Raw genomic sequence first — 22,206 nt, 5'->3', positions numbered from 1 at the left:
AGCTATGGCCCATAACGAAGAGCCCCAGCAGTGGCTGGAGCTATAGTAAGTTAGTAAAGACCACAGATTCCAAGAATACCACTGATGGGAAAGCTCTTACATTGCTTTTATAAATATGTAAATGGACCATACTTTTTCCTTGTCTTTTTCACTCTTCCAACGTTAGCACTCCTCTTACTGTATACAAGGCTTGGGTATTTTATTAAGGACCATTTAATGTACATATAGCAAAGGAAAACCTTGTTTATTATATACCCATAACATTTACACTTGCTTGTACTTAAAGGACATGCATGGAATAAAACAGCAGTATTTGACAAAATACAGAAAAGACCTAAGTTCTAGCTTCAACTGTAAGTAAGAATGCTTTATTACTTTCAGATATGCACAGTAGCTCAAACTAATCAAATTGTTAAGATTCTAGCAAATTACTTCAATGACTAGATATGAATCCCATATGATGACAAATTGCTTATAAGCAAATGGATTTTTAAGAGCCTTAAGCAATTAAGTAGCCTAAGCCATAGGTAGTGTTTTTATTGAACCCCAGCGGCTTGTACTAGAAGGTCTGGTGCACAGAGACCAACCTACTTGCCCAGAGGAGGAGCTTATAGACTTAGGTGCTAAGTGACTTGCCCACGACCATGCAGCCGGCCGATAGCACACATGGTGCTTTCCTCTTCTCATCAACAGTGCGAAGATAGTCTTCAGCTCAAACTTCCCCGATTTATTCTAACTTCTAAAGCAGTACCCTAAGGAAAGAATCAACTGCCCATCCTTTTTCACATTACACAGGGACTCTTGTATTCATGCCCAGGTAACAGGGTTACACAGAGTAGGGTAAAAGAAAATTCAAACGCCACAATGGGAAAAAATGGAAACCTCCAATAACTTACAAAAACAAAATACCCAAAGAACTTTATCATCAACCAAACAATTATTACAAATTTCTATGACAGGCCAGGTGTGGTAGCTCATGCTACGTAATGTCAGTGCTTTGGGAGGCCAAGGCAGGATTGTTTGAGGCCAGGAGTTCGAGAATAGCTTGGGCAACATAGCAAAATGCAGTCTCTACAAAATATACAAAAATTATCCGGGTTTGGGAGTGTACGTCATAGTCCTAACTACCTGGGAGGCTGAGGCAGGAGGATTGCTCGAGCCCAGAAGTTTAAGGCTGCAGCTAGCTATGATAATACCACTGCACTCCAGCCTGGCTGACAGAGAGAGACTGTTTAAAAAACAAAAACAAAAAACCCACACATTTCTATGATAAAACAAAAACAAGCAATTTGTCTCTTAAATATAACTAAGCTAAGCACTTTGTTAAGCTGGATAAAAGGTTATGCATTAAGGCCAAAATTAACTTTTCCCTGACCTTGGAACTGAACATTTTAGCAGGGCTCAAATAATCAGTGTAGGGAGTTCTCCCCTTTTCCTAATTCAAGCTCACCTTGTAGAAATCAAATCTGAGAAATACTGTTATGGTTCTGTAGCAAGAAAGAAGATAGCAAAGTGAAATATTACATATGTAACTATGTATTTTCTCACGAACTTCAGGCACTAGGACAAGAAGCAGATGAACATGTATAGCCAGTATTGGGCCACCATGCCCGTCCCACCTAGACTCATACCTTGTCTCATCCACTCGACCTCGTCCTCAGTGACAAAGCTGCACAAGGCTTTTGCCATTGCCAGTCGTATTGCTCCAGCCTGCGCCGACCTCCCGCCCCCTGAGACTGTGCAGGTCACATCGTGCTTTCCCAGCCGGTCAACAAAGTGGAAAGGGAACATCAGCTGTTCTCTAAAGCACAGCACAAGTAAATGTGGTTACGTTTACTATAAAGATACATAATTATGTAAACAACTGAAATTCTGAATATTCATAAAAACAATATTCTGCATGCCACTGTTATACTTTTCATACTTCTCAATCAATCCATTTTACCAAGATATAGAAACACTAACATTTCTGACATTTTGAATGATTTGCTGAGAGACTGAGATTTCTTTCTTTTTCTTGGGTACAGCAACACACTCTTACTGTTTGCTGATCCCCTTTATCTCAGAAGATCTTTTCAAAGCTTGAAAATAATCTCGTAAAGAAGTCTTACAGTTGGGGAACTCCATTAATCAACTGAATTTAATGTCTCTGGATTGAATGATTAGATATAAAATCAATAGGCCTTTCCAAACAATTATCACATGTCATTTGGATTCACTAAATAAAGTGTACTATAAATGTATCTGTATAATGTATAATGCTCATCTTGATTTGATATGGTTAGTTTTTAAAGTTTCTAAAACTGTTTTTGACCTTTGCACTTCCCTGACACCAAACACCTATTCCCAATATTCTTAAAGTTCTCTAAATCACAGGGTCCTGCTCCCTTCCTGGGGCCAGGTGACATTCTACACAACCCCTGTCAGGCCTGCTCTTTCAGGGTCGGTCAGGGCCCACAAGATCCTGGGGCGGGCACCACAGACAAAACACGGCCCTGGACTTTCTCCTGCTCAACTGAACAAGTATTTGTTGAATATCATTTTCACACCAGGTAAGATGTTCACCATTACCTCTGTCAAGCACTTTGATTTTGCTATTTTGCCTTAATATCTTGCTACACTTTTATGCAGAAAAGCTCACTTATACTGCGTTTGCTTTCTTTGATGCTGTAGCTTCTAGACCCAAAATCAAGTTTATATAACACAGTTAAGCTGAGAGACAGGTATGGACAGGACATTCAAGTGCTATTCTTCATACCACACTAGTAAAATAATCACAAGCAGATGGGCAAAAGATGACTTTCAAAAGCCATAGCAAATCGGAATTTATAACAATATGATGTAGGGATGACATAACTCCTACAACAACAAAAAATTCATAAATCTATACTGTCTTTTTGAACAAATGCTTCCAAGAAACCAAATAAAAAGTAGCCATAAGTTATAAAAACAGTATTATAAGTAGTATCTATTAATATACTATGATAACTAAAGAAAATTTAAGCTGAGCACTTAAAGTACAAGCTACTCAGGAGGCTGAGGTGGGAGGACTGCTTGAGCCCAGCAGCTTGAGTCCGGTCTGGGTCCAGAAGTTTGAGTCCAGCCTGGGTGACATAAAGAGACCTTGTCTCTTTAAAAAAAAAAAAAAGTAAAATATAAAAGAAAATTTAGGCTGGGCGCAGTGGCTCATGCCTGTAATCCCAGCACTTTGGGAGGCCGAGGCGGGCAGATCACCTGAGGTCGGGAGTTTGAGACTAGTCTGACCAACATGCAGAAACGCCATCTCTACTAAAAATACAAAACTAGCCAGGCATGGTGGTGCATGCCTGTAATCCCAGCTACTCAGGAGGCTGAGGCAGGAGAATTGCTTGAACCCAGGAGGCGGAGGTTGTGGTGAGCCAAGATTGCACCACTGTACTCCAGCCTGGGCAACAAGAGCGAAACTCCATCTCAAAAAAAAGAAAAAAAATGTACAGACTGAAAATCTAATTCCACTATTGCATTTACCTCGACCATCTGGCTCCATGACTCAGTTATATATCCAGTAATTACATTATGAAATCTATTTTTCTAGATTTTAATTGAAGTCTCTTTTTATTTATATAAGCATTTGTTAAAGAATCATAAAATTTTAAAAATTAAGCCAGGAAAGTGTTTAAGCTCCCAAACAAATGGCTGTCCAGAAGCCTCCCTTGTAACTTCACTTACGTGGCTAACCCACTTCACTGTGTGTTAGGTGATGACAGAATTCCGATCAAGATCCCTGATTCTGGGTTGGTTAGTCTTCCTATTAGTCAATGGTCACCTCACTGCTGATTTGTAAGTTCCTGAAGTGGCTGCCCTAAATCCTTACAACTACTTTAAAATAGTTGTAGGTGCCCATTCCCACCAAGACTAGCCTTAGGCTTCCCAACCATGTAGGAAGTTTCTTGCCAATAGGAACCATATCTTAAATATCTCTGATATCTTCACAATGCCCAGAACAAGACTGGAGACATAGATGTCCTTAGTAAAAAGCTGCTGAATTCAAACCAAAGAATAAGATCTAAAGATGTAATTTCATTATGAGATCAAGCCAGAATTGAGACTTGCTGTTAAATCATCAGGAGTTATGTCTGAATACAAATCAACAGACAGGTTATTGGTTAAAGAACAGTCCTCCTATAGTTCCCAATGTTGAAGTTATCAAACCCTGGGGTATGGGTTTCTCTCTGGCTTTTCCTAAGGGAAAATAAAAGCTTCTTCCCTCCCCTGCCCTGTGAGGATAATAGCAGAACTAATTCATCTTAAATGGAGTTAAGAATGCACTGCTTGTTGACACGGGCACACACAAATAAAATAAACACACATTTCCTAAAGTAATTATTGTGTCCAGAAGCTTACACTGTATTAGCAGGGTCCTCTTTTGCCTATATCAGCATTGGTATCAAAAGAGTTTTAGCCCTTTTGACCTGAAATACCGTAACACATGCAGGAAACAGGAGAAGGATTAGGAAAGGAGGAACTAATCATACCAAACTTCTGTTACTCGTGGATAACGACAGTAACTACTGGGAAAATAATAACCATATCAAGAAGAGGCCTTTATATAGCAAGTCAGAGAGAGTTCTGAGATGAGTATATTTAGATTAGAAGAGCTGTAGTATCTATTTATGATTAATGTCTATTTCTCCATAGGATACAAAGTTTAAAAATTAAAACTGCCATATTTAGCACCCAGAACTAAGCAAAGCCTGATGAGTTCTTATTTTAACCCATAAATGCTAGGTTTCTTTGCTTGCTCAATATATATAATCACATTCCTCTGAATAGGAAAAAATCCAAAATGATAAAGCAGAATTTTTCTAATATTTATGGTCAGAAAAACATACACAAGCCACAAGAAATTACTTGCACTTTTCTTTGCCTAGTGAGTTAGGTCAGTTTTAAGCGCCAAGGCTGGTTGTTGTGGTGGTGGTTTTGTTTTGTGCACGCCCATCCCCAAACTAGAAGGTGGAAATCTAAATCAAAATTTCTTACATTTTGGCACAGTCTGCACTTCAGAACATAAGCTACATCTAAGACTACTCAAACTGCAGTGGGATCTGATGAAAAGGGGAAGAAGAGTCAATTAATGAGGAATTCTAGAGATGCTTTTTAAAAAATCTGGAAGCTGCTTTAAAAAATAGCTTCAATTAGCTAGTTTGATATGTTACATTGGTAAAGAGAAATAATCATTCAGATAAACAGAATTAGAAGATCACAAGCCTTCTTAAATGATCATGATGTATTATAAAGTATGTTTCCTTTAAAAACAAAAAATCAGAACCCAAAACGAACCTGTCCTGTGTGATCGGGAAGTAAAGCTGGTAATCAATTCCATTTACTTTTATTCTTCCACTTCCATGTTTATAAACAATTGCTTCTGCTTTTGCAGTCTTTCTTTTACCTTCAAAAATATAAAATTCCTATTAGTAAATATCTTGAAGACCTGCGCTTTGAGACAGGTAAAACTACATTAAAATTTGTTTCCCCAAAATAATACACAACACTGTACATAAGCAAGTCCTATAACTATTATTTCAAGTCAAACAAAAATGAAGCAGGTAAACTACACCACAACAGATGCAATAAAGCTCACTGTGGGGTAATTTTGTTCTTCAATTCCATTTTAGAAACACTACAATGATTTTAAATTAGTTTGAACAACCAACAAAGTAATTTATATTCATTTCCCTTACGAGAATCCACAACCAATTTACATAGCATTCTTCTTTTATAAACAGTAAAAATATATCTAACAATATAAGCTTTAGAAATATATAAATAGTATGATGAAATATAACCAGTAGAAATAAAAAAATACTCAGGAAAGGTCACATTTCTTTGAAAACACCACAGTAGTTAAAAATGACAATGACGTGAAATCTTTTAAGAGTTGTAAATATTTTAATAGTTCAAGTCGTAAAAGTTGGCCTACGTCTAATGGCTCTGAACAAGAAAAATGTGAGTTAAGGACGTGAAGTTTTCACATTACATAGTTTTGGCATTTGATATGCAGATTCACTGAACATTTTCATTTTTTGCAAAGAAAACTTTATTATAAATATTTTACCGATTCTAGCAGCTTAAAATGTGAAAATTAAAAGATTCAATAATATAAATGTGTGAAAAGAAAAAGTGTTAATATGACTGTATAGGTATGCATCCACATTTTTTTCTTAGGATATTATACAGTTCAGTTTTGAAAAACTTCAACAGAATCTTAAAAATTAGGAAATCCAAAGTAACAGTAGCAAAAATAAACAAACAAAAAATCTAATGGATACCAGAGAGCAATAGCAAATAAAAATAATTGTAGTTTTTCAACCTTCACTGAATTTATTTTCTCTCCACAGAATGTCATTACCTTCGCTTTTGCTAAAGGCCATTCCTTGCTCATCATACTGTACAGGTTCAATCAGCTGTTTTTTTGATTCAAGAGTTACACTTCTTCGAAACCTCTGCACAAATTCTTCCTCAGCAGCACCACACTGCAATGTCAATAACTTTTCTAGCAGCCGAATGAACTGCATATACTGCAGACAATAAAAATTCATTAGAAGGTGCAAGTGTAATTGCATTTGCTAAATTTTTTCTATTTTTTGCATACTTGATCTTTCCAATGTTGCTTTTCCTGATGAATTTTGACAGGATGACACTTCTGCATCTTCACGCTGCTTTTAAAACAGCATGCAGATGCATCACTTTTCCTGCGTATCTTTAGTGCCAAATCTTTTCTTTCAAGAAACAAAGAGATTTATCATTCAAAGAAAAATCAATTTCTCTGTATTATGTTTATGAAATTGAGATTTAAATTCACTTTCAAAAAGTATTTAGATGATCTTCAAGTGTAATTTGCACTCTTTTATTAGAACTGTATCAAGAGGAGCTTTATAAATAATTTCAAGTAAGTTATGTATAGTAATATGGAAAGAGTTTGATTTTGAGAAAATGTACCTCTTAAATTATATTTCATAATACATTTGGCAAATATATCTTTGGCTGTTCAAGCTGTGTTACTTTAATGTTTATGATTTCCTTTAAAACTGAACAATCAAGCTATTTAAAAATTCAAGAGATACTTGACTTAAAGGGCAACCTCTTGAAATAAATTATCCTTGCTCCTCTGTGCATTTTTTTTAATAGTTCTTGAACATGTGATTAGAAAGTAAACAACTTGGAATTAACCCCTTAAAATTAGAAGCCAGAATAATCACTCTAAAGTGTTTATGGAGAAGGAAACAACTAATGCTTGAGATTCTTAGTTAATATGGATTGTGAAACTCAGTTTTTTATAACCTTATTTATGCTTTTTGTCGGCCTTAAACATCATACTCATCTTTGTCACTATTGCCTTTATTGTAAAAATCTGCCATTAATAGTTTGAAATTTTTAAAAATCTTACCAGTAAGATTAATATTAAAAGAACTACTTTGACTACAGCTTCCTATGATGTAATGAAAGAGAAGGCACTCTTCTAGTAACGGTGAAATACTCAGCTACCTAGGATATTGGGTGGACAGAGCTCCATGCTCCTCTCCAGTCACTGGCCTGGGCGTTCTGTGCTCAGCTACTCTCTTGATTCCATCTCACAGACTCTCAATGACTACTTCTGCACCTACAAAGGGGCACTATGGGTGGAACTCAGCCTTGCTTCTGAACTAGGTTAAGAAGTCACTGACCACCTCCACATCCCTCATCTTGATACCAGCCATAAACATTAGGATTTCTTCTGATATCCAGTACCCCAAAGTACAAAGTATCATATATAACTTGTTTCTTTTGTTTTCATAGTTGTACACCTGTATTAAAGTCCGTGGGATATTACAAAGCAGAAAAAATACCTGAGTTATTAAAAAAAAATCAAAGCAGCCAGAAACAGAGGAAATAATGAAATTACTTGTTCAGTGAACAAGCAAAGAGATTTTTCAGTTAGATTCAAGTAGAGCAGTACTTGGCAGTTAGGATATTAGAAATTAACTCTGGATCTACCACTAACCAATTGTCTGACACTTTGTTTAAGCAAACTGCAACTTTTCCAAATCATTAATTTCTATAATACATTAAATGAGAAAAAGAACAATTCAAGTACATGACTTAAAATCTATATATGGTGGCAAAGTACTAACAATGTTAGCCACCACCATCAAAGAAAATCTCCATCTGGGAAAAATTTGTGAAATTTATCTACACCCCAATCTTCCAGAAAGTAATAAATTTGGAACATCAAAATGTTTAAGACATCAACTGTCCTGTGAAAATGTTGATATATTAGAACATTTAACAAAATAAGAATGCAATTAAGACCTAAAGCAGGGGGTCACAAACTTTATAGGGTATAAGATTTGCCTGGAAAGTTGGTTAAAAAGATTCCTCGGTAACTCCCTAGAGATTCTGAGCTAGATCTAGGGTGAGGCTTAGGACACTGTAGTTTGTAACCAGCATTTCAAGGGATTCCGACAGAGGTGGTTTGCAGATCCCAAGATAAAAACCACTGACCTTACAGATATGGCACACAAGGTAAGCAGTAAACTGCATGAAGGTAACCATGTGCTGCATCCCTTTTCTACTTAACCTATAATGACTCCTTACACTTATCATCAGCTTGTAAAATTAGCTACTGGCCTTACGTAAGGAGATGAAACAACATCTGCCGTGCTTCGCTAAAACAACTGGCACAGGATATGAGGGCACTTACAAGAGGAGGACTTGTAGACTCGACAAGTCACCTCCCTGACCACAGATAAGGTCCTCCCAAGGCAGAAATCAATGATGAATGTGTTTTGTTTTTTTGTTTTGTTTTGTTTTGTTTTTAAAGAAAGAAAGAAAAGTCATCGTAGGAACACCTGCCTCTGAGGAACATTACTATTAGGATCCTAAATACAGCAATTGTCTGTATTCTTATTGCACAGGTCCCCTTAAATTAAAAAGATTAATTACTCACATCTAGATCTGACAGTTTTTCCACTAACATTTCTTCTAGTTCCTCCTTAATCAGCCATCTGCTGCCAATCATGTCTCTGTTAAAATATCACATATATTCTCTTTTCAGTTAGCCATGCACTTAGAGTTATATCACAAAAGATCCCACATATAGTAGCAATTTTATGATTTGAAAATCAGTTTTTATATTATATAGCAGTAATTTTACCCAACTAAGCTATTTTTGACATACATTCCATTTCCTCAATCTACTTTAGAAAAGGTATCTACTCTAGCAAATGTTTTAAGAGTTAAATATGCCACTATGGAACTCATTTGGTATTAAAAGCCCACCAGATTTCTTAAAGATTAAAATTGTGCCTGTATAACTTACTTCAAAGAAGATGTTATAGATACAACATTAACTTGTCAATAGACTAATGTGGTAGCAAGTTCAACTAAAGGGACAGGAGTGCATTTAACTTAACTTAAACAAGGTGTTCTTCCTTTATGGAAGAAATCTTGAATAGATAGGCCAAAATTTAACACTGGCTGATCAGTTTGATGGATCTGATCTATCGCTGTCTGCCAAATGGAAGCAGAAACCTTGAAATATCAAAATATAAAAATAAAATGTAAAAAATTAAAGCATGCAAATGCTAAATAAATGTGCAGCTATATACATAAAAATTCTGAGGACATCATATCCAGGTATAGTAATTAAATATTCTATCATATATAAATCTGGGATAAAATAACATAAAAATAACTTCAATTCATGCTTCCTCCTAAACAAAAACTATCTATTATTTTGAACCCTAACCTTAATGCTTAATGCTGAAATACTGAACAAATTTTAGGCTTCAGGTATGTCTAAAAAAATACCAATGAGTGGCATGTTTTTAGTTCAAATTTTACTTATATTTTAATGCAAGAAAAGAGCTTACCTGGTTACAGTTTTTTCTGGAAGCAGACTTTTGGCTTGCAAGTGACTTTGATGTTTTTCTAAATTGAGTAACATTCCATATACATCCTATGGCAAACAAAATATACAGTGCATGCTAAAAATAAGAGCAATGGTACATTATAACTTCTGATATATTTTATAGTTTTCTCCTGTAAGTACTTCCTAAGGTGTCCTCCTCCTCAGAGAATCAAGCTGCAGAGTAAATAAAACTGAAAATGCTTTTAATAATACTATTTCTCATTTAAACTAAAGGATGATAGAGTAATTTCAATGAGAATTTAGTGTCATACATCACAGCACACTTAACTTTAGCTGATTTTAAAATAACTCTATAAAAATTTTACAACTCTACTTCAGTGAGGTTGGTTAAAAAAAACCAAAAACCTTTAACTATTTTCCTTTTCTTTCAGAAAAAATCGTAATTTATATGGCAATGTGCACTTTAAACTTAGAGAATTATCCAGTAAAATATATGGTATTTATAGATACTTATGTATTATTTAATACAACTTACTACTTATTTAATATTTAAATAATATTGAAGTCCTTATCATATAGTTTTTATCTTAAAAAGAGCCATTATATTTTTTATTTGATTTCCTCCTATTAATTTACTTCCTAACAAAATCTGTGAATGCATGTCACTTGTTAAATTACAATGGAAGTAGAAGTTTGCCATTTTGTTAAAACTTGCAAAAAGCAATAATCCAGCAATAAGGATCATCAATGAAATATATTTTCTAGGCAATGAGTTTACAACAAGTAAAATAGTACAGCTTTTGCCTGAGCAAACTTAACTTTTTGAGACTAACACTCAATACATTTGTATTTATTCATTTATAATTTACACATAACCTACCATACTAATACCCAATGAGCAGATAGGCATTTTAAAAGAATGAGCTACAGATGACATAAATTTACTTTTTTTTTTTTTTTTGCTAATCATGATACCTCCTAGTATCAGCAAATCTCAGAAGATACACCTTGTTACTGATAGAGATGTGTCAATCCATATCTCAAACAGTCTTAATAATTTCAAGTTTTCAGGGGCAGCTTCTTGTGGGCTCTGATTAGACTACCATATTACCTAATAATGTTGCTGATAAAGTTTTATCTAAGTGTAGGAGAAATGTCCTTTTGCCACTGTCATCACATTTACTAGTGCTTGCATTTTAGCACGGTCTTCACTCTGCAACCTGTTTTCAGGAATCAAAGGAAGGAAGGAAGGAAGGAAGGAAGGAAAAAAGGCAGGGAGGGAGGGAGGGATGAAGTACAGACTGAGTCTTTGAATTTTTGTAACATAGATGAGAAAAGCCGATATAATACTCAACAGGTAGGACTCCTCAGTGAATAAGGATGTAAAAGTTCATTCCTTTTGGCTGGGGAGATTCATGTAAGTGTTTTCTGCTTTGTTTTTCATTAAGGGTAGTAGAATTGATAGTTTAGAAGAGAAAAGAAAAAAGAAGCAGAGAGAAAAGAAGAAACAGCACTAGAAGCTACAAAACTGGTGGTGAGCTAGACATTATCAGTAGACACGAATATCTCAAACTGAAAGTAAATCCATCACTCTAGCTCAGCAATTCTAAAAGTGCAGTCCCTAGATCATCATCAGCAGCAGCAGCATCCAAGCCTAGACTGGCTAGAAATGTACACTCTAAGAACTACAGAGAATCTAGTTCAACACAATAGCAAAGGGACAAATGAAGTTAATTTAATCCTAGTATTCATATTAAGTGGAACTGTCCCTACAACTACATCCCAAGTACATATCCATCACCTGTAGCAGCAGAGGAATGTATCTGACAATTAAAAAACAAACAAAAGCCAACTGTCCACCCTAAAGCAAAACCACAAACCATCCACATATAGAAAAACAGGGGTATATATCCACATATATATATCCCTGTTACTCAACTGAAAGTAAAAGTTTACAATTTATCTCCCAAGAATTGGTAAGCCTTGCTGACTGTGGTTAGGGTACCTTGAACTCACTTTTAAAGGCTACAATACTGAGTTGGGACTTCAAATGGATAGTATATCAGAAAAATTTCAATACACCTCTGTTTCTAGAAGCAATTCTCAAATGACCTGAATAAAGAACTCCCCCCACCAAAAAAAATGAATGCTCCCCACTTATATGAAATGGACAGACGCAGGCAAACAGCATGCCACTGTGCACCCAGCACAGCCTGTCAGCAGGCTGGACCACAGGCAGACTGTGGCTCCATCGGGGTGTTCTGGTAAGGAAACTACATTCCAACTACATATCCATCACCTGCAGCAGCAGAGGAATGTATCTGACAATTAAAAAACAGCTCTCAGCTGACGGGTCCAGAGTCCTGAGGTTCAGAGAGTGCAAGTCTATCTTTCAAACTAGCGAAGAATATATGAACTTAAAAGAATGCCAGCAATAGTAGTAAATTGCTGAGTAATTTACTACCCTCCTCCGCTTACAAGGGTTTACTTAATTTTCTGAAATAATTAAGGCAACTAAAATAACAACAATCAACCTATCTGGTACGTAAGTTTTAAGTCAAAGTATAGGCTGTCATTTCCCAATGACTTTTGAGCAATTTTTACTCTCAGTCCTTATTTTTCTTAAAGTATTCTTCTATGATGCCATTTCCTCCTGTTGTACTGAGATCTATAATAATCTATAAATGGTACAAGTAAAACTATCAGGAAAAAATGTGGAAGAGGAGAAAACAACCCATGAAAAAGACATGTCAGATTTCAAACACGATGAATTCGATTCATTTGTGGCAAATGCTTACAATTTGATGATTGTAACCCATCAAATCACATAATGCCCATTAAGCCACTCCATACACTTCTTTAAATAGGAAAATATATGTAAAGTACATACTTAGCACAGTGCCTGACCTATAGTAATGGTCAAGAATGATAGCGGGGGTGAGGTATGGCTTTCAAGAGTCAAACAATTTTACTGGTGCATCATTTCCATTTATTCTTTCTCTTTTGCATAATAAAAGCACTCTTAAGATTCTACCTTGGTTAGTTAGAGACAACAGTTCTCTGGAAAGTAGATTCTATAGCTTCAACTCCCTGAAGAGATGTGTGCTAATTTACATCAAAAAAATCCTTAAGGGTATAAAATATGCCAAGAACTGTCAACATCACAGATTACCACTGGTAGCTTCTGGTATATTGTTAAGTTTCCACTTAATTTTTAAGGGACACTAGAGAATTAGTATGACCCACCTACACTAAGTTTATATACTGTATTTAACAGTGTAATTTTCAAATATGACAGGAATAACCCAGATGTGAAATGCTGAATCATTAATCACAGCTATGATTAATATTTCATAAAATCAAAGCAAGTCTATCCACCCCTCGTGTCATCAGATTTCCATAATGTATGAGTCAAATTTAGAAGGTGCCTAATTTGAAAATACCAGATGCTCAGGTTGCAGAAAAGAAATGCTTAAACCAAACCCTTCTGAGAGTATGAGCACTATGATTTTTAGTATCCTTCTGAAATCTGTTTTGGTTCTATTAATCATGTGGAAATTCCAATTTTAGGAAGTGTAAACAAGTAACATTTCATGGGGAGGTGATATAGAAAAAGTCTATTGTATTTTGGTACACAACATAAATAGTAACTAATAGTAATTATCTTAGATACTAGTCTGGTAACAGTAAAGTAACTGACTTAAAATCTGTGTTTGTTAAAGAAATCACAGAAAATCAATTTCTTAAATTATTTCCTCAATTTTTTGGCCACTGGCATATACAAAATCAAATCAAACAAATAAAAATGTAATCCACTTATCATTAACTAAGAGGTTTACGCTATGTATCTCAAGTTCCAAGTGACATACTTCTGTTATAGACTCTTGCTATTACTTTGTGAATACAATACAATATACTATATAGATTGTACATCATGTAAATGCCATTCAACATACAAAGAAAATCATCTCAAGATGGAACATCTGAAAAAGGACTCTGGGGAAGTCCACACCCAGGAGTGATGACCTGAAAGTTCTTATAACTCAGACAGCATATATTTTTACTATTCAAATTAAAGGCCCATCATATATTATAGTAATTATACCATTACAAAGAGGTAATCTAATTAAAGCCAACATAGAGACAATAATATGTTGAATCCTTTTCTAAAAAATTAATTTCCTTAATTGGTACACTTGGAGCATACCAGATATACAATGGTAATTATTCATATGGGAGGAAAATATACATTAAAGACACCTCTAGAACAGCAATTTCGACTGCTGAATTAATTACTGAATTAACTCCTGCTGTCAAGGAAAGTCTTAAAACAGCATGCAAATATATTTTAGCACCAGTTTGTAGCTTTTTTAAAATAAGCACTTTACATAGTTGTAGTTATTTCACGATACCTCACTGCGAGAAGGGTCACTATCTTAATTTTTAAAAGACAGCACTACATGCAAGAGTTTTAAATATTCTCTGCAAGGTCACAAAGAGGATCTAGACACATCTGAACTCAGTAAGAATTCTGTGATACTCCGTCCCCAGGACTTCTGCTAAGAGTCTGGAATCGTCACATAATGAAGCAGCACACTTCTGGGGCTGCTGTTCCAGGCTTTAAGAACCGAGTAGGTTACTGAAGTCCATTCAAATGAACTGGAGATTCTCCAAATACGCCAGGAGCTTCCTTCACAAGGCAAATGAACCCTGTTTACACATACGTTACAAGGATTAGAATTACCTGGTTTTCTCTCACATTTTAAACTTTACTACTTATCCCTTCATTTTACATATATATATATATATATATAGGTATATATTTCATCTGTGGCCATGTAACTCCTTCAATTTAAAGAAATACTTTGAAAATACTCAATTGTTTACTGTAAAACTGGTTCTAAAACATAAATGAAGTTTCTACACAATGCTAAAACCTAGTGCAGTGTTTAGAGTTGCATACCTTCCTTTTCTTAAAGACTGGGATGAAGGGAGCTTTTGTAAAACTTCAATAAATGCTTAGGGTATTGGGGTTGATATCAGTCTTAAAACTGGGACTTTATTAACCTCTCTTTTGAGAAAATGTATTTATCTAAAGCGAGTAATGCCTACAATGACAATATATAGAGTTTTCAATATTCTGTACTATGGTCCTCCCCAAGCACTGGTTTCATGGGACATTAAAAGGGGTTTGGAGTAGGAAGTGTTCTACAGCCCACTCGGTTTGAGCAGCAGAGTGTTATAACAACATGTTTCTTAAGGACTTCACAGAGCTTTGATCCTACTAAGTGTCTCCTTATTAGAGTTCCCCAGTACACAATATGTAACATTCCTAAACTAACACCACTTCAGAGCCTCTTTCCTGAAGAATATTTCACAGTCTGTATTCTGCAGAAAGCACTTTGGGAAGAGCTGTGTTACAGACACGCCTTGACTTAATGAGCCATGTTTTACAAAAGGGTTACCACTTCAGCGTCAAATAATCCCCTCCCATTATGAGTTTTAAAGGATTTTCAACTTACTTGTAGTTAGTGAATTTTAAATTTTCAGAAACATATGTATTGGTAAATGTTTTTTTCTTAAAATTAAAGGACCTTCACAAACTGAACCATGAACAGCAAGGCTGCGGCCCACCGTTCCCTTTGCCACCAGCTTGGTCGTCCTGGACAGGCCCAAGCTGCTGCGGGAAAGGGGGTAACCCTGGTGGGGTTTACAGCCTTGGACCCAAAGGGCAGCCCACTCTCTGGCCTAGTCCTTTCTCCACTTCCCGCAGTCTATACCTAGGCTAGTCACAACTCGGCTCGGTTATCTTGCTGTAGAGCATTTTGTTTTTTACACAGACATCTATATCCTCTTTAACATTCTTCCCCCTCCTTCACACCTTTGCTCAATTGTTTCAGGAAACTTTATTCTTTCTCTCTTTCTTGAAACCTAAAGCCCTAAATCATGTCTGAAAAGCAAACAAGTTCTACTGGTTAAATGGCTATTAAGGAAATGAGAAGCCATACATTTTTGGTGAAAAAGGCAGCCAAGCCAGTGCCACCATGCAGGGGATCCCTTCATGGTACTCAATGATGCGTTGAGAAACTCAAGAAGTTTCTTATTTCTTCTTATTTAAATTACTTTTTATTAAGAAATCATTTGTTACTATGGTTTTATACTTTTTCATTATATACATACATCTTATTAGTGTAAAATAAATGAGTTTTTAATCAACTTTCCCAGGAACCTGAAGACATGTGGATCATTATATCCATAGGAAAATGGGAGCCCCAAGCGCCCTGCAAGTGAACCTGTGGAGTGTGGCACATTTCCAAAATGTGAGAACATCACGGATCAGCAAATCCCCCTTTCACTTTATACTTTCCTATCACACTTCATTTCTGGGCAGGAACAATAAACTGTACCTTATATTTCATGGCCATTTTTCCTCAAAAACCTCCCCATTCCTCCACAGAAAGTGGATGGACTAAATATAGGTCAACTGGAAACAGGATTCACTAAAGCGTCATACACAGATCTTAACTGCAAGGTGCATCAGGGCCATCTTTTATTAATTGCTATAACGTAATATATATGCTTCCTATGCAAACAGTCACCAAACACTAAAAAGATTTGTCAACTTTACAGAGGATAAGAAGGTTAATAGGCATCAGAAGGGTCTCCTCACACAACTGCACACAGGCACTAGATGTGTTTTCCTGTCACAGCTCCTGGCCAATGGCATCCGGGCCTCATACAATTACAGTTGGGCAACGACGTGGGAAAAACAGTTTGGCTTAGTGTCTGTTACCCTGCCACATAGGGAAAAAATTATATCAACAAAAATAAATGGTAGCAACAAAGATTCATTTCCAACTCTTTAAAGCTTGCCACAGTCTTCAGGGGCGACCTCCCGTGCCGCAGTGGGGACAGCCATCCTGTGATCACTCACAGTGGGAAGGGGACGGTTCCCCCCACCACTAAGACCAGGCAGAACAAAGAGAGTGCAGACAGGCGAGATGGCTCCAAGTGTTATAGCTGGACTTTCTATGCAGTGCCTGGCCACTACAAAAACGCTTCTGTAGGGTGAATGATGAACATTTAGTCACTATTTCAAAGTCTCAGTATCTCCTGCAGATGATCGTGATATGTGTTATCTGGGAAACTAGGCTGGTGTGACTGCGGCTGTAATTAATGACACCTGCTATACATAATGCTGAAATGTATGCATAAGGCATACATTTAGAAATTACTGCATTAAACTAAAATATAAAAGCCCAAAGGACTCTTCTATAGATACATAACAAAACTTAAATTACTCAAAAACAAAGAATGTTTATTAATCAGATATCATTTGACATTTTAGTCAGAGAGTATGGTAACATTTCATCCACTTAGAAACTGATCAGTTTCTTGAACAATACCTTTTAAAACATAAAAACAAACTTAAAAAAGTTAGGTCTCTTATTATAGGATGTGTAATTTCCTCATTATGATGGAATGTAACAAAATATCTTGCCCTTGGGTTGCTCAGTTTCAGCCAAAACAAATGCAAATGGCATGTCAGATGACAGCTGTTTGATAAGGCTCCTCTATAAGACCTGCATGCTTTACTTTTTTCCGTGAAACTTGGGATGAAAGGCAGAAGGCAGGAAGAGAATTAATGTAGCATACAGTCTAAAGGCACTGCTACAACCGTGATTAAGTAGAAAAGTTAAAAGGCACAGATTTTCCACAGCTTCGCTGCGTGCAACCCATCCGTGTAACAAGTTGACAGGCCTAGCGCGTCAGCTCCATCATCCCCTCCGACAGCTAAAACGCAGCATTGCATCCCTTTTCAGAGAAAATTTGCGTCTGCACCATGAAGCGTTGTACATTATTTCTTAGCACTGCAGGGGGCTCAAGTCCATATGGAACCTTCACAAATATTACCACAGATCAAACCGGCGGCGTTTGGAGGCAGATTTGACATACCTATTTAAATGAACAGCAGGGGTCCCCGGGCAGCCTCAGGCTGTGCGGGAGAGAACCTCTACGGAGCCGGAGCCGCAGCTCCATTACTCAGCAAAGACACACTCTACATTTATCATTCATTTCATTTCTGCCAGGGCAAGAAGCTCATTTGCCCAAGGTCAACAAAAAGCGAAAAGAAGGTCTTCTTTTTTTTCCCCAAGAAATAAATGTACCTGACAAGTGGGAATTTTGTCCTTTGGGTTTGTGGAGCACAAATAAACAGCAGATAATTCTAAAAAGCAGAGTAAATGTGTGCACTGATACAAGCCACTGCAATCTGACTGTAGATGGGGGAAGCCCAATAAATATTTTTGAAACTTTAAAAAATCATATAATGAGTAAAAAAGAACTTGATATCATGTTCTAAAAATAAAAACAGAATATTGGCATCCAGCCTTTTTTTCCATAGCAGTTCTGGGGAACTCTTCCAAATTTGCACACTATCAGACACTTATAGCTCTGAAAACAAAACAAAAATTGTTCACAGCATACTAAATGCAGCTGGAAGTCAAACTGTAATAAAATAATTTCTTAGGTTGTTTTGGGGCCCAAATTCTAGGCTCATACACTGCATTAACCTATGAAAGGCAAAAATTATATATATATAACAACAAAAAATGAGAAATAACCATTTGATTATTTTTCAAGGCAAATGCCTCACAGCCCCCGACAGCATCATACACTTGGCCTCCTCCTTCTTTACCCTGGAAGCACATGCACACACTATAATTGAGTTGAACATCTATCTTGGAACATGATTTCAATTTCTAAGTAAAAGCATTTTAAAGACAAACCATTCTGATATAAACTCTATATAAAGTTCGCCTTTAGCAAAAATGAATTACTATAACTCATTTCATTAACACACTGTCCTACCTCTAGAAGTCTTATTTTTGTCAATTATAAAATACTAGGTAAATTCTGAAGCTGCGAACAGTATCCAGTATAATTAGTTTTGTAGCTTACAGCTCATATTATTTATCATAAATGCAATATACTTACATGCATTAATGAGTAGTATGATTGTTTGCCAGTATAGAAGAGATAGTGAAATGGACGGCCATCTTCTCCCCACTGGATTGCTGATTTAAAAAAGCCAGATGAAAGCAAATAAAAATATACACAGAGACAAACCAAATAGCTGCATTTAACCACAGTTATGAGACACATTTATAATTGAGTAATAAAAAATACAAAAAAATCACCAACATTTAGAATTTTAATATTTAGTTTAGCATATTTATATGCAAATATTTAGGATATTAAATATTTCATACCATTAACATAAAACAATGTTTACATTTAATTTAAAAATTACTAAATATTTCACTATGAGAATTTCTGTATTGTTTCAAATAAAAGCTTATAAAATAGCCCAAATCATCTTGTTAGAATAAAAAAATTTAGGTTTGGCCATAAACATAACTCCCTCCCATATTTTTAAAAGGGAAAACTGGTAAAGTAAAAAAAATGCAGTGCATTCAGAGAATCTAAAACAGGTAAACAAATGAAAACTAAAGAATGTATTTTTCTATGCTACATCATTTGTTTCAACCCAGTGGTCATCAACCTCCGAGAGTTTAAAACATCAACAACAGAAAAGCCTCAAAAAGGTGTTGGGTGTAATTCCTTCTGAAATACAGATGGGCATTCATATCTAACTAACCACCACCAAGCAAACTGAGAAGTGGTGTTAGTCTAAGAAACAAGACGAATGCTAACTCTGTGTCCTTTGCGCATACTATTTCTGTTGTTTCTCTGAAGCAGATTATACTTCCTGGTCCACTACAGAAGTTGTAAACTATTTTCCCCCAGGCTGTCACTTGCCTTTTACTTTTACTTATGTTACCTTTCATAATTGAGAAGTTTAAAATATGTAAATAGTCAAATCTGTTGCTTTTCCTCTACGGCAGCATGACTTGTTTTTTCACGATTCATCCCATGAAGGAATCCTTTATAGGCATTTTCTCCCTAATTTCCGCCCCTGCATGAAATGTTAATACCACAGATACACTACACATCTGCTGAAGTATACTGTGGCCCACTGGAGGGCCACAAACCATTGTAACAGTTAGGTTTCCCCACCCCCGTGAACCAATCTTTGCCCCCACTGAGGAAACATGCTTTAAGGCTTTGGGCTCTCTAAAACTATTTTCCTGTATTTCTTCTGGAATTTTTATTTATTTTCATGTTCAAATATTTAATCTATCTGGAATTTATGTTTGTGAGGCAGAAATCCAAGAACTATTTTGTTCAGTAAAGAGTCATTATCTCTCTACAGTTTTTTGAATAGTACATGCTTTTCTATTGAAATACCACCTGTATTATATGTAGGATGTCTTTCTTCTGAAACAAAGACCACACTTTCATAATAAATGCTGAAAAGAAAGTCTTGCTTGGGTATTTAGCTTGAAAAACCAAATTCTTATTTGCTAATGGCTTATGGTTGATTTCAGCACTTTCCCAAAATCATTGTCATAGACTTCATGAATCAAATCCAGCATATTTTCTAATATTTTTCTTTTCTTATGCACTTGATTTTCACTGTATGGTTAGTCCGTCAGAAAGTGATAAAAAATGACAAACATCATGGCTGCAGACAAGACTCTACTGGTAAGCTTGGAGAGATGCGTGAGTTGGGTCTCATATCATGGGATTGATTTCATTACATATGTGAATGTGTATACACACACACACACACACACACACTTGACTTCACCGAACCTAAGGTATCACAGATTTTAAGATGTCTCATCATGTATTTTATATATCACAAAGAAGGAGAAAAAATACTGTCAAACCATGATATGTATCATAGTTCACAAAAATTGTGAAGTGTTCCCTGCTGTCAGACATTAAAATTTGAAAAAAAAAAAAAAAGTCTTAGAATTAACTAAATAAGGCACAAACATGTGCTGCCAGGACTTTGCTCATTGGCCTGTCTACTCCGCGTCAGTAACCACCATTTTAATTAGCAGAGCTTTTTGCTGGGTTTTGATACCAGGTATGATGAGCTTCCTTCATTACTTAAAACAATTTTTTTTCCCACTGCTTCTTGCACAACTAGACTTGACAAGTTTCTCCCAAAAGTTGTACCAAAACTTTAAGTAAAATTATATTCAATTTATCAATAATTTAGAAAGCAGCAACTCTGGAATAGTCTTCCCTTAGAGAACCATGGAATTTTTCCAACAATTCAGATTTTCACTTCTGATCTTTAACTGAGTTATCATAATTTTCTATATAAATCTCATATATTTTGCAAGTCTTATTTGTGTATTTTAGTTTCTGTTTCTCTTGATACTGCCCTCCCCTATTCAGTTATCTATAATATAAACATAATTTTGCACAAGTAACACATACTTCCCAGATCACATGTTAAAATTCCTTTGCCAGAACAAGGCAGGAGTTTATTGTTCTGGACTCTCTGTGCATTTACATATGTATGCCTGCATGAAATAGGGTTGTTTGTGTGGTTCTTTTAAAGATATAAATGGTATTGAACTGTATTTATGCTACATACACCATTTTTACTTGTTTTTTCCACTCAATGTTACACCTCTACTAGCACAACTAGCTCTATCTCACTCTTTTTACGGCCTGTATATTATTCCACAGCATGAGTTTATTTAGCTACCCTATGATGAACATTTAGACTTTTTCCAATTTGTTACTGATACAATATTTACAATTTCCAACCTGATGATTGTGATAATTGTCTCTCATTATTGTTTTACAAGATGTTATTTCTTTTCTTCTTCTTTTTTTTTTTTTTTTTTTGAGATGGAGTCTCCCTCTATTGCCCAGGCTGGAGTGCAGTGGCACAATCTTGGCTCACCGCAACCTCCACATCCTGGGTTCAAGCGATTCTCCCTTAGCCTCCCGAGTAGCTGGGACTACAGGCGTGTGCCACCACGCCTGGCTATTTTGTATTTTTAGTAGAGATGGGGTTTCCCCACGTTGGCCAGGCTGGTCTTGAACTCCTGACCTTGTGGTCCACCTGCTTTGGCCTCCCAAAGTTCTGGGATTACAGGGGTGAGCCACCATGCCCATCCATAAGATGTTATTTCTGATCTCTGATATTTTCAAATGCTTACTGGTACTTTAACTTTTTCTATTTATGAATTGCTTATTTTCCTTTGCTCATTTCTCTAGTAAGCTGCTTTTGTTAATTTGTGAGTAATTTATTCTAGGTATCAGGCCTCTGGCATGTTTCAAATTTCCTAGTGTCTTTGTCAAAGAGAAATTTTTAATTTCAACATAAGTAATTTGTCATCTTTGTCCTTTAGTTTTTGTGATTTTAAGGACATAATATCTATTAC

The 22,206-nt window shown here is 35.9% G+C and overlaps 1 protein-coding gene and 1 long non-coding RNA gene across 2 annotated transcripts in view; one reads left to right on the top strand and one right to left on the bottom strand.

Moving 5' to 3' along the window:
• Positions 1–22,206, bottom strand: part of MRPS9 (mitochondrial ribosomal protein S9) — a 59,747-nt gene that overhangs the window by 995 nt on the left and 36,546 nt on the right. Inside the window, exons 5-10 of the mRNA XM_004031540.3 lie at positions 18,887–18,966; positions 9,891–9,976; positions 8,966–9,041; positions 6,389–6,557; positions 5,320–5,428; positions 1,632–1,801 (exon numbers count right to left, since the gene is read on the bottom strand). Of these exons, the coding sequence (XP_004031588.3) occupies positions 1,632–1,801; positions 5,320–5,428; positions 6,389–6,557; positions 8,966–9,041; positions 9,891–9,976; positions 18,887–18,966 (690 nt within the window). The remainder of the gene's footprint in view (positions 1–1,631; positions 1,802–5,319; positions 5,429–6,388; positions 6,558–8,965; positions 9,042–9,890; positions 9,977–18,886; positions 18,967–22,206) is intronic.
• LOC129531855 (uncharacterized) lies at positions 284–1,901 on the top strand. Its single transcript, XR_008677294.2, has 2 exons — positions 284–353; positions 1,558–1,901. It is a non-coding gene; the product is annotated as an uncharacterized lncRNA (long non-coding RNA).

Source organism: Gorilla gorilla, chromosome 12 (genome assembly GCF_029281585.2).
Source record: "Gorilla gorilla gorilla isolate KB3781 chromosome 12, NHGRI_mGorGor1-v2.1_pri, whole genome shotgun sequence".
NCBI classification, from domain to species: domain Eukaryota; kingdom Metazoa; phylum Chordata; class Mammalia; order Primates; family Hominidae; genus Gorilla; species Gorilla gorilla.
Note: the sequence above shows the minus strand (reverse complement) of the source record. Positions and strands in the feature narration are given on the sequence as shown.